At 34.7% G+C, this 14339-nt stretch overlaps 1 protein-coding gene across 1 annotated transcript in view; it reads right to left on the reverse strand.

Annotated features, from left to right (window-relative positions):
- The window catches only part of LOC148954007 (parathyroid hormone/parathyroid hormone-related peptide receptor-like), a 405761-nt gene that overhangs the window by 246952 nt on the left and 144470 nt on the right, over positions 1–14339 (reverse strand). The window contains exon 3 of the mRNA XM_089086079.1: positions 7556–7662. Within this exon, the coding sequence (XP_088942205.1) occupies positions 7556–7662 (107 nt within the window). The remainder of the gene's footprint in view (positions 1–7555; positions 7663–14339) is intronic.

Below are 14339 nucleotides of genomic sequence, written 5' to 3' on the forward strand. Positions count from 1 at the left end.
CACTTAAGTTATTATTGAAGAAAAACGTCATCTATTCAGTATCTTTTTTATCACACACTTCTCCCGGATTCTCGACCATTCTTTGACTGAATTCATAATTATAATTCTTTCAAGATGGGAATTTTGGTGCCGCTTAGGAATAAACAACAGAAACTTTGCGTATCTAAAATATCACTTATTAATTTTATGTATGTCACTCTCAGCAAGTAGATAAGCCGCACAGGCGAGGTAATTGACGTGAGGTTGACACACTGAACGATAAATAGAAGCAAGTGATTTCCTGGAGTATCGCCCCTGATATGGAACAGAAAACCCATAAGCACGTTTAATGGCAGTGGTTGTGGGCTTCATAATGGATTTCCTAGTTTTTTTTGGAGCGATTCATAAATCATTAACCCGAGTTGTTTCAACTCTGACGCAGCAGGGACTGAATGGTTTACAAGGGAAATACTGTCACTCTTAGCCGTGTTGAAAGCTAGAAACTCGCACTTTTCAAACTTAATAAAAAGTTCGATTGACAGAAATTCGTTTTGCAGTCTATTTAGGTTATCTTTCACGTCTGCCTTCGATCTGCTGAGAAGAAGAAAATCATCGGCGTAAGCTATATAAGATAAGTCGATACCGTGAAGTAGAAGAGATGAAGGGTTGTAAGTTATACCCTTACAGGATAACAACCCCTCACAGCTCTCAGGTCAAGGGTGGTAATTTATGCCCTGGGGCGTAAAAGGTTTTTATAGAAAGCGTTGTCGTAGAAACTTCATAAAGGGTTCATTTGATTGGAAATTGAAAGGGATAGTTCCCTTTTTAATACTCGGAAGTGATTGGATGGCAACTAAGCCCCCTCTCAGGCCCACCATTTCCCCGAACATATCCAATCAAAATTTTGAGATAGGAATTTTTTTCAACGTAGTTAAAAGTTCTGGAAATTAGGTCTTTGAGGATGACAACCTCAGCCCTCAGGGCGAGGGTTGTAAGTTATGCCCTGGGCGCATATAAGGTTTTTATTGAAGGTATTGTCGTAGAAACTTCAAAAGGGCTCATTCGGTTGGAAATTGAAAGGGCTAGTGCATTTTTTAATAGTTGAAAGGGATTGGAGAACAACTGATGCCCCTCTCACGTCCACTATTTCCCCAAACACATCCAATCAAAATTTTGAGATGGCCCTCTTGTTTAACGTAGTTGAAAGTTCTGGTAATTAAGTCTTTGATGATGACAACCTCATCAAAGCCCTCAGCGGAAGGGCTTTAATTTATGGCCTGGGGCATATAAAATGGTTGTTGAAAGCGTTGTCGTAGGAACTCAGCAAGGGCTCATTCAATGGGAAATTGAAAGAGTTAGTGCCCTTTTTAATAGTCGAAAGTGATTGGAAGGCTTGAAATGTTTATAGTAAAGATCGATGTGGGTACAATGTATTATTATTCGTGTCTTTTTTTTTGTTTAGACCAGGACAATACGTATCAAAGGAGTTGTCTTAGGAACTTCGAAAAGAGCTTATTCGATTGAAAATAGAAAGGGCTAATGCCTCTTTTAATAGTCAAAAGTGATTTGAGGGAAACTAGTACCCTTTCACGCCCACCCTCTCATTTGCTCATTATGCTTAAAAACTAAATGTTGCCTTAAGATTAAACCAAAATGCACTGTGTTAATGCTAATTCCCAATAAGGCATCTCAGCAGTATCCCAAGAACGACTGAGGGTATTATGTAACTTTCGGGGCTTTTTCTACTCTTAAAATTTAACCAAATAAAAATAGCCGAAGTGTATCCAAGCTATCGAAGAAAGTAAAGAGTTTTTTTTGCGAATGGTTGCAGGTCTTCTATTTCAAGTCAACTAGAGGAGGTATGAAACTAAATTAAACACTACTATTTGTGTCCAGATTTTTAAAAGGGTGTATATTGTTAAAAATTGCTGAAAATTCTTCTCCAGCCCACAAATAGCAGGCCCAACTACAAAGTCTTAAAAAATGAAAAGATTTAAAGAATTATTTTCTTTTACCCTGAAAAGACTATGTCAAAATAAAGCGAACTGAAATTAACTAAAAAAAACTGTTTCCACAAGTTTTTCAAAGAAAAGTAAAGAACTCCATTAAACCAAAAATGAGCAAAAAATAAAATAATCTACCAAGCTTGAAACTACCACAAATCAGCATCAATCAATAAATGAAACCCAAACCGAACAGAAATTACAATATATAACCGAGTCATACTCAAAAACGAGCAGAAATTAACATGAGTAGGGCTTAGAACCCCTATGCATTCCCAAGGCCAGACATTAATTTGCACTTTACTAAAAAAATACAAATGAATGTGCATTGTCAGTTTAATATACACATACTGATATTTAGTAATCAAAATGTTAATATTATTTGATTTATTAAAGTTATAAAAATAAAAACATTTATATATTTTTATTTTCATAGTTTTAATTTTTGAAGAAATTTATTTTGTTCTTTGAAGTAAATTTTTTCAATGACAAATCCTTTTGGTTCTGTTTCGCATTTTAAAGGAATATGTTTAGAATGAAGAAAGCATTAATGGGACTTTAGTGTACATTAGCCTGATGGAATAATATTGGCGTAACAAAATATAAAAGGAGCACTTAAAAAATGAACTAAAGCTTTCAAATACCAATCGAATGAGAGCTCTCCGAACTTTATACGACCAATCCCTCCACAAAAACCCTCCAATATATTAACAAAGTGCAAATTTCATATGTTGAAGCCCTTGCCCCTGGGGATGGGGGATTTGTCAGTCCCTGAGTTATTGTTATATGACTTTTGGACAATTTTTAACACAATAACTATCTCAAAGTTCTGATTGGATGCAATTTAGGAAAAAGGGCGTGAGAGTGGGGGTGGGGGACTGGTTACGCTCTGATCACTTTTAACTTTTAAAAAGGGCACTAGAACTTTTGGCTTCTAACTAAATGAACTGCCTCCAATGTTTAAACAACCACCCTTCCCATAAAAACCTTATATGTTAACAACAGGAAACGAGTATAATTTATAGTCTTTTCCCCGAGGGCTCGGGAGGGGGAATTATCAAACATTGAACCATACTTATTGACCTTCGACTATTTTGAACAAAAATTATCTCAAAATCTTGATCGGAAGCATTCGGGAGACCAGGACGAGGGAGGGGGACTAGTTGTCTTCCAATCACTGTTGACTCTTAAAAAGGGAAATATAATTTTCGATTTTGAAATGAATGAGCCTCCTTCGAAGTTTGTACCACCACTTCCATAAGAACCTTAGCTGTTACAAATGGGCAACTTTCATAACTTACAGCATTCGCCCTGGGGGCAGTTGTTTTTTTTTTACCCAGGAGACATAATTGTTTGATTTCTGGATTATTTTGAACAAACAGCAATCTCAAAATTTTGATTTGATGTATATAGGAATCGAGGGCTAGGGGGGACTAGTTGCCCTTCGATCATTTTTAACTCTTAAAAAAAGAACTATAACTTCCGATTTCCAATCGAATGAGCCCCCTCCGAAGTTACCTTGACCACCCATTTCATAAAAGCCTTCTATACCCCCGGGATATAACTTACAACCGTTTCCCCTGGGCTCCGGGGAGGGGGCTGTTTCAGCCCTGCAGGCATTGTTGTATGATTTTTGGAATATTTTGAAAGAAATTGCTATCTAAAAATTTCTATTTGATGCATTTGGGGAATGTAGGGCGTTGGTGGGACGTAGTTTGCCCTCTGATCAATTTTGAATGTTATAAAGGGCACTAGAGTTTCCGATCCCTAATCGAAATACCCCCTCTGAAGTTTATACGACCACCCCCCCCCCCTAATCCACAAAAATCTTAGTAGTTAAAAAGGGGCGACCAGCACACTTTATAGCCCTTGCCCTGAGGGCTGTGGGGGGGGGTACACTCTCAAAAACATAAGTGCTGGACCTTTTAAATATGTTGAAAAACTTGGCTATCTCAAAGTTTTGATTAGAAATGTTTGGAGAAATGACTGGAAAGAACTGGTTGCCCTCCAATTACTTTTGACTCTTGAAGGGTGCTACAAATTTCAATTTCCAATTAAGTAAGCTTCTTCCAAAGTTTCTACGACAACTCCTTTTATACATAATGCATTGGTCGGAAAAAAAACACAAAAAAATGAAACATTATGCCCACTTCACTCTTTACTTAGGCAGCACTGTTCCGCTGCCTACAATATCCCAGATACACTCTTTTGCCAACCTTTTATGCACACAGTGCATTATTATATAGTTCAATGTCCTATTTAACACGCCCAGAACATTTTAACTTAATGCCTTTAGCTGTTCCTGAGACATCTCAAATATGTCCTTTCGACGAATTTGATTGCATATAGTGTCTTTTTGATTAATAGAGATAAGCCTCTTTGACCACCTTCTTATACAAAGTGTGTTTTTATTTAGTTCAACACTCCCATAAACATTCCCCGAAGGCTTCAGATGGATACCCTTAGCCTTTTAGGCAGCGCTATTGTGCTGTCTATGATAAAGCGCAAAATTTATTGTAGATCAAACCGATAATTCCATAAAGTCTAAGAAATGTTCAATTCCGAAAGTACCTGTAGCTTATGAAGAAAAATGAACCTCAGAGCCAAATACTTGTTTTAATCTAGGTAAAAACAAGTATCCGTATTAAATGAACAAATGTTTTAAAACACACCAACAAGTACAACGGTAATAGGCTTGGTAATATACAAGCCTATTTTGGAAGCAGCATGTGAAAAATCATAAATTTATTGAAAAACTTTCAACATCGTGCGCTTTCAACCGACTTACTCAGCACTCAGCAATATCGATTTCGTTAATCCAGGTTTCTCACGGTAAGAGTTGTGTCTATTGTGGGACAGGGGTTCTTTGTCAACAGTAACGGTCATAACGGTCATATTAAAACTTTACAATTTTAGAACTGCTATTTAAAAAGGCCTCTCAATGATATTAAATAAAAAAAAACAAGTTTTTTAAACTGAAAGTAAGGAGCGACAATAAAACTTAAAACGAACAGAAATTATTCCGTATATGAAAGGGCTGTCCCCTCCTCAACGCCTCGCTCTTTTCGGTAAGGTTTTTTATCGTTTTAGAAAGTAGAGTTTCGAGAAACAGCCAAACTTTAGCGTAAAGAGCGAGGGACTGGGTAGGGAACAGCTCCCTTAACCTACGGAATAATTTCTGTTCGTTTTAAGTTTTAATGTTGCTCCTTACTTTCAGTTTAAAAAACTTGTTTTTTTATTTAATTTCTGATCCTTTTTTAGTTAATGTTGCTTTTATTTGCATAAAAATTTTACTTTTCTTTTGCTAAATGTATGTCTTTACAAATCAACTTACGTAACTAACTTCGATATTCCTATATTTTTCTTCTGGCAAAAAATACAAAGTTGCAGATTTTTTCAGATATGAGCTTGAAACCTATGTAATAGAGTTTTCTGATACGCTGAATTCCGACGGTGTGATTTTCATTAAAATTCTTTCACTTGTAGGGGATGTTTCCCCCCTCTTTAAAAAATCGAGTAAATTTTCTCAGGCTCGTAGCCTTTGATGAGTAATACTAAACTTAATAAATTTTATATATTTAGGATCAGCATTATAAACACATTCTTTTGATACAGTTATTGACATCAAAATTTCGTTTTTAAAAGTTTCGATTACTATTGAGCCGTATCGCTTGTTTTTTTATTGTTTTTTTATTACTTATATGTTATTACGTATATGAGGGGGTTCTCCACTTAGTCAATACCATGCTCTTTACGTTAAAAGTTAAAAAAAATGTTGATTCACAAACCCCTGAATCACAAAGGCCGTTTAATTAGAATAGATAGCTATTTTGAAAGCACTAAAAAAAACTGTAGCGTAAAGAGCGAGGTATTGACTTGGGGGAGAACCCCCTCACATACGTTATAATTTTTGTTCGTTTTAAGTTCTAATGTTCCTTCTTACATTTCAGTTGAAAAAACTTGTTTTTTTTTGTTTAATTTCTGATCGTCTAGTGATCAATTTAATTTCTAATGCTTGGAAATCCAGCGCCCCCTTCATAGAAATGTCTCTTACCCCAAAGAAACATCCTCCACGGAAAGATTCTCCAGAGTAACCCCCTCCTCTAGCCCCCCCCAGAAAAAAATCCTTCCTGAAAATGGTTGTATACTTCCCAATAACCAATAAATAATGCTTGCAACTCCGGCGCCCCCTTCATGGCAATGTCCCTTCCCCCATTAAAACTTCTATCATGAACAGATCCTACAACATAACCATTGATCCACCCTTACCTTCCAATACCAGAAAAAAAACCTCCTGAAAACTACTGTATACTTCCGAATTAACAATGCTATTTGTTAGAATTGGGTAAAGTTCATAACTTTTAGCCCTCCCTTTGGGTCCATCAGGATATTATGTCATCCTAAAAAACCAATTTATTGTATTTTCGACCATGCTGAGCCAAACGGACATCTCAAAATTTTTTTCAAGTGACTTTTGAGTAAAAATTAGAATTCGTGGTGTCTTATTTGACCTCCATTTTTTTTGTCATTTTTATAGGGCACTAGAAATTCTATTTCTAGTATCAAAGAGACTTCCCACTATATTCTAGGACTACTGGGGCGATACGATCACCCCTAGGGGAAAAAAACAAAAAAAACAAACAAATAAACACGCATCCGTGATCTTTCTTCTGGCAAAAATGTAAAATTCCACATTTTTGTAGATAGGAGCTTGAAAACTCTACAGTAGGGTTCTCTGATACGCTGAATATGATGGTGTGATTTTCATTAAGATTCTATAACTTTTAGGGGGTCTTTCCCCCTTTTTTTTGAAAATCAGCCAAATTTTCTCAGGCGCGTAACTTTTGATGGGTAGCACTAAACTTGATGAAAGTTATATATTTGAAATCAGCATTGAAATCTGATTCTTTTGATATATCTATTGGTATCAAAAACCCGTTTTCTAGAGTTTCGGTTACCATTGAGCAGGGTCGCTCCTTACTTACAGTTCGTTACCACGAACTGTTTGATACTCCCCATTGAAGGAGCTAATTCCTGCAGACATTTAAGATAGCTTGTTCCATTGTGCTATGCTTAATACGCTTTTGACTTTTAATAAGTTAAACCGATTAGTTTTAAAAAAGGTACTTATAAATAAAGGCATGTAAAAGACAGTAGATTTTATTCGTTTATTCAGCTAATTTATATATTGTAAAGCTGACAAACGTAAACTTGTCTCGGAAGAAAACCAAAGAAAACTGTTCAAAAATGGTTTTTGTTCCAATGAAGTACAAATGGCAGTAGAGGTTTTTGGGAATGGCAGCCAGAGTCTTATTTGACATTTTTTGCTGTATTTTGACTTTAATTCATGTTTGCTTGAGATTTTTTTTTTGCTCATTTTTATAACAAATGTTCGTCTTAAGTCTGACTTGATTATCATTGGAATTCCTGTTCGTTTTAAGTTTGACTTACAACATGATTTTATTTCCACTAGTTTTATATTTTACTATTGTACTTTGCTTTTCTTTTGCATATATATTTTTTAAACTTTCTTTCAAATTGACTTTTATGAAATAAAATACAAATGGACAAACCTCAAAACTCTCGGTGTCAAGACAAGTAGTATAATTAGACCAAGTGAAGTTTGACTCTGGGTGACGAAACCATGTTCCATCCGGTAAACATTCTCTTCTTGCTCGCTCTAAAATTAAGGGAGAGTTTTTATTTGAGAAGCGCAATTACCGATTCAGTTATCACCCCAAAAAAAATATTAGAAGAACGGAGCAACGAGATATAACAATAATAAAAATTTAATTCGGTACTTGTGTCTTATAGCTACCACACAAGTTCTGTCGAGGAGTGAAGTTTGGTTAATGCTAATGAAATAAAACAAAATATGATAAAAATATATTACTTTATCAACAAAATTATGAAAACTACAATAAAGAATTATGTAAGGAATGCTGCCCAGGTGGCATTATATTAAATACGTAACCTAAACTAACCTAACCTAATCTAACCAAAATACCAACTAAATATTTAATTAAAATATAGCTACAGTGTAGTATCCCACAGAGCCGAGGCTAATATTGTCTGGTATAGAGACCATGAAAACCGGCTATTGTCTCATGTTCTTGATACAAGATCTTGAGTGTGGTGGCTATAAGAAACAAGTACCTTTAATTTTAACCCACTTGCGTACAAAAAGTGGAGTTCAAAAAGTGGAGTACAAAAGAAAGCGAACTACAATGAACACAAAATAGATGATAAATAAATACAAAACGAAAATTTTTAAAAAATATGCACAAAACAATATAGAATATGGCTTGCCAAGGAGAGAATAGCCACAACATAATTTACACTTCCGTCATATGGTTAATCATACATATCACACTTAGTTTAATATACAAATGCTGATAATTATTCCTTAAAATCTTAATAATATTTTTATTTATTGAATTTATAAAAGTGGAAACATTTAATTTTTTTAATAATGTGCAAATTGTGCTCTTTCCTTGGGAAGGCATATGGGTTTTGAGCTCTACTCACGTCAATTTCTGCTCGTTTTGAGTTTGACTCGGTTATTTATTGTAATTTCTGTTCGTTTTAGGGTTGCATTTATTAATTGACGCTGATTTGTGGTAGTTTCACGCTTGGTAAATTATTTGATTCTACTTTTGCTCATTTTTGGTTTAATCGAGTTCTTTACTTTTTTTTAAGAAACTTATCTTGTGAAAAAAACTGGTTTTAATGAATTTCGATTCGTTTTATATAGTCTTTTTCAGGGAGTTTAAATAGTTTAAATCTTTTCGTTTTTTTTAAGAATTTATATTTGGCCTGCTATTTGTATGCTGGAGAAAATTTTTCTACAATTTTTAAAAACATTCACCCTTTTGAAAATCTTGACAAAAACAGTAGTGTTTAATTTGTAGTGTTACCTCCTCTAGTTAACCTGAAAAATGAAACTTAATACCATTCCCAAAAAATTCAATATATACTCTTTGACAACTTGGATACACTTACACTCTTTTCATTTAGTTTAATCTTAAGAGCAGAAGTAGTAATAAAAGTATAAAAGTTTGAACTTAATGTCCTCAGTAGTTCTTGGGATATTGCTTACATTTTTTATTGGCAAGCAGGATACACACAGTGCGTTTTCATTTAATTTTAAAACAACATTTAATTTTTAATCATAATTGGTAAATTGCATAACTGTGCGGGGTTGATTCACCCAAAAACCCTAGAGATATAGTTACTAGACCGTTCACCTATGCTGAAGAAATTCGCTGTCTTTATACTTTGATTGGAAGTTGTGGAAAATTATTAGCTAAATAGGAGGGCTGATTGCTCTCTAATCACTTCTGACACTCAAAAAGGATACTAGAACTTTTAATTTCAAATAAAATTAGCTCCTTTAGTATGTCAATGATAGTACTAGCTATGATAGAGCAGCGCTGCCGATGATGTCGCTTGTATGCTCTTTTAATACTTGCTTACTAACTTTTGGAGGGAATCAGGCGTTTTCACCTTCCTCGGTATCAAGGATCTTCGGGACTTGTTGGGACTATGAGTGCGTTCTGCTGCCAAACCGCTTTGCAAATGGGAGCCATTGGATTGTCCATCTCTGACTGAACATTCTGAACCCCTAATAGGTTCAAGATCTGATTTAGCCAAGTTCCGTCAGTTTTTCCGCTGTCCTCCTTGGCGTCTCTTCCATCAGCTGAAGGGCTCAGCTAGAATAATTTGGCAAAGAAAGCACTTAGTTTGGCTTAGTAAGACATGGCCCGGTCATTTCATTTGACACTCCTTGATCTTGATGGTAACCCATCTCTTGATACCATAATTCGTCGTATATCCGCATTTGATATGCGATCACTTAGGTTTACCCTGTGGATGCTAGGCAGACAGGTATGCTCATAGACCTTCAGTGCGTTTTAATGTAGTCACTTCACTGACCAAGTTTCAAATCCAAGAAGAAGGACTGTTCGAACCAAAACCAGGTAGACTCGAACTTTAGTTCTTGTACTAATTTCACCTCTGTCCCACAATAGTTTTCCGAGGGAAGCAAAGACCGTCTGCACTTTCAGCAATTGCTGTTGAATATCGGTGTTTTAGGATCCATCAGTACTACGCTGGGAGCCAAGGTATGTGAAACCGTCCACCTGATCTAATTGTACTTGAAATACAGTTAGCGAAAAAGAATCATTGTGATTCATTGCCGTAAATTGTGTCTTCCCTGCACTGACTTTCAACCCAATGTAATCTGCCCAAGTAACCACACCATCGAGAATAGTTTGAGCTTTCAGTGGGTCTGAGGGGACTCCGACATCATCAACGTATTCAAGATCTCCAAGTGAAAGGTTCCTTTGAATCTTAACTCCTGGATGAGAAGATAGTGAATTTTCAAGCACCCAATCAATACAGTAGTTAAATAGTGTCGGAGACACGAGGCAGCCTTGTTTTACTCCAAACTCCACCGGGAATTCTTCAGTCTCTTCTCTGTAAGCACGAACTCGGATCACTAACCCCTTGTAGTATGCTTTAAGCAGTTAGACAAATTTCAGGGGCATCCCGTCATATTTCTTAAATTTTCCGAAGTTTTTGGAGTGATCGAGTCAAAAGCGGAAACAAAGCACTTTTAATACCTGCATGCATATATTTTTTCGCATAACTGTAACTCTCCCTAAACGTTCCCTAAAAGTTTCAACTTAATACCATTAGTGTCTTTAGTTAAAATAACTGTAGAAGTAGGATTAAAAGTATACTCATAGGATTTTCTAGCTAGTTCAAAATCTGCCACAACTTACCCTGAAAGTTCTAACTTAATAATGTAGGCCGTTATTGAATTATAGCCTTGTCACCTTTTGACTATCTACATGATCATAGTTCGTTATGATTTAGTTTAACCTCCGCCTAAATATTCCTTGAAACCTTCACATTAATATCCTTAGCTTGTGTAGCAGCAACAGTTGTAGTAGCAGTAGTAGCATTAGTAGCAGTAAGCATATAGCACCTTTTTTTTTTTTTCAATATCCTCTTCAACACAAGATGAAAGTTTCAACTTAATAAAATCAAGCATTCCTAAAGCATTGCTGATACGTCTTCTTGACAACCTATGTGGACATAGTGTGTTTCGATTTAGTTCAATACAGTTTCATTACTGCCTTAAATTTTTGCATTAATATCCTTAGCATTACTAGCAGTGATAGTAAAACCAGTAGTTATAGTAGTAGTAGTAGCAGTAGTGGTAATAGTAGATGACTTAATAGTAGCAGTATTAGCTTTAGTAGCAGTAGTAGTAGTAGCAGTAATAATAATAGTAGCAGCAGTAGTATTTATAGGAGTAGAGGCAGTAGTACTATGATGCAAATATTATCTTTTGATTAGTTTACTATCCCCTTCAACAAGCCTTGTAACTTTTAATTTCATACACAAAACTGTTAAAAATGCTGATATGCCCTTTTGTCAACCTCCATATGGACGTGTTGTGACTCAGTTCAATTTCCCTCCTAAAAATTCTCTGAAAATTTCACCTTCATACCCTAAGGTATAGCTCTAATAGTAGTAACAGCAGTAGTATTAGTACTTAATACCATTAACTATTGCTATGACATTGTCGATACGTCCTTTTGATAACCTGTATATTAATATACTTCTTAATGATCTTAGCCTTACAAGTAGTTGCAATAATAGCAATCGTTGGAGGAATAGCAAAAACAATAGTAGTAGAACTAGTAAATGTTGGAGTGAAAGAAGTATTAGTAGTAGTGTGCACATATTTCCTTTTGGTCAGTTGATCTTCTCTTTTAAGCATTCTATGAGAGTTCCAACTTAATACACAAATCAATTATTAAGATAGGCCTACACTATTTTGACAATCTAAATGCACATCGTGTCTTTTGTTACTTCGAATTTGCCATCAATATTCTCTCAAATTTTAACTTCATAGACTTATCCTTAAAAGTATTCTGGTGACATGAGTTATGACGTCATCATTATAATATAAGTTATATTAAAGAACTATTGAGTTCACTATAAATGTGGATTATGTAAGTTTCATCTGTATCATGGTCGTAGATATAGCTGAAATTCTTATACACAGGATTGGAAATGTTACAACTTTTCCTTCAGACATCATCATAGGTAAAAATTTTTCATACCGAGAATTAATCCCGTGCCAACTAGGTGAGAGTAAGCTATCCTAACCACTATACCATATGAGATTTATTAAAATATATGACTAATAAAGTTTATGTTATAACATGAAGCTGAAACGTAGTAAAGAACAAACCACGGCATAAAGTAACTTCAATTTAAGTTAAAACAAGCATCTTTTGAAAATTAGGGCTTGAGGTTGGGTGCCATACTTGGCCATATTTTTTTGGTGTTTGGTGCTATACTTGGCTATCTTTGCTGTCTGATCTTATGATGCTCATTTCTTACTATTCCAACTAAGAAAAAACCATAGGCTTGTTCCTGTATCTAAGGAAAAAGGGTCAACTTTTATAATAACGGACGAACGCTAGGTCATAGTAACTGAAATTTTCACTAATAGTACGAGTCTTAGCTTTAGTGGAAGTAGTATCATTGGTAATATAAAGGGGGCATCTAAAAAGGAAAGGTGTCTAAAAGGGGAACTTGCCCTTGTTTTGGGCCTAAATGCGGTTTTTTCAACCCCAGACACATAGTTATTTGACCTTTGGACTATTTTGAACGAAATTCGGATTGCAGCCAAGTAAGAGACGATCACGTCCAATACTAAGAAATATAATAACCCATATCAAACAGTTCGTGGTAACGAACTGTAAGTAAAGAGTGACCCAGCTCAATAGTAACCGAAACTCTAAAAAACAAAATATTCATACCAATACATGTATAAAAAAATTGGAGTTTTATGCTGATTTCAAATATATAAGTTTCAATAAGTTTAATCTTACCCATCAAAGATTACGAGCATGAGAAAATCGACTAATTTTGGTAAAAAGGGCGGAAACCACCTAAAGGTCATAGGATCTTGATGAAAATTACACTATCAGATTCAGCGTATCAGATAATCCTACTGTAGAAGTTTAAAGCACTTATCTGAAAAAATATGAAATTGTTAATTCTCTGCCAGAAGAAAGTTCACGGATGTGTGTTTATTTGTTCTTTTTTTCAGGGCTGATCGTATTGATCGAGTGGTCCTATAATATCGTGAGAGGGCTCATTTGAACGGACATTAAAAGTTCTGGTGCCCTTTTTAAGTGACCGAAAAATTGCAGGACTGCTAGGCAGTAGTATAGTATATTGACATACTGGGTATACATAATTTATTCATCCTTCTGGTCATTTGAATGCTATCTTTACATACGGATCGCACACCATATTTGGGCACAAACTTTCGATAACACACCCATATTTTGTAAACTAAAGATTGAGCAATCCAATTTGGGTCATTGACCTACTTAGAGACAGGTATCCGAATTTATGTCAGAATTTGATTAACATATATTCAACCTTCACAAGTCAATTGATGTTAGTATAGAAAAGGGAAAACAATTTAAGTAAACAATTTTATTTCATTTCAAATGGACTAATAGAATTTATGATGTAAAATATATTTTAGTATTAAAGTATGCACAAAGTAGAAACTAATAAAGTCGTATATATTTTAGGCAATACTATCACAGCCGTTTGTCATCAACGACCCAACTCCAAAGGTCCCAAAGAGCCCCCCCCCCCATTTCTTCTACTTATCTTTTTGAATTTCTTTTTTTTCGTTTTTTTTTTTACTTTTTTTTACATAGAAATTTTTTAACTTTTTATTAATGGCTTAAAATAACATAAAATATATTTAAAACAAAAAAATCACATCTAATATTTTCAAAATCCAAAATGAGAATAATATAGATACTTTAGTTGTGATTTTTACTATTGAAAAAATTATTTTTGTAGTAACATGTTTCTTTTTTTGTACTGAACTTTATTTTGGACTTTCAAATAATTTAACTTTTAATTTTTTATTTATGTGGCTGTACCAGGGGTACTTAATGGCTTCTAATCGATACTACATAGTTTATTGTATATTTTCAATCAGTAATTTTTGTACAATGGAAGGATAAACACTTATATCATATTTATAAAAAGTTAAGATGAAATACTTGAAGAAAGTGTGTCCACATGATAAAGTAATAGTTGCTTTGGATGCTGACACAGGCAAATATTTAAACTATGAGACAAACAATAATAGAGTTCTTAATGGAAATGTAAGCGCGTGTTGTCATGACAGTGAGAGTTTAAATTTCTTTGGACTGTCGAAACCATTATAAATTGTTGATGGTGTATATATGAGAGCATCATTTCCAGAGAAAATACTGCTCAAGGTGAATGAAAACATAA

The sequence above is a fragment of the Artemia sp. Qi Xiang Cuo genome, chromosome 3 (genome assembly GCF_049724085.1).
Source record: "Artemia sp. Qi Xiang Cuo chromosome 3, ASM4972408v1, whole genome shotgun sequence".
NCBI classification, from domain to species: Eukaryota; Metazoa; Arthropoda; class Branchiopoda; order Anostraca; family Artemiidae; genus Artemia; species Artemia sp. Qi Xiang Cuo.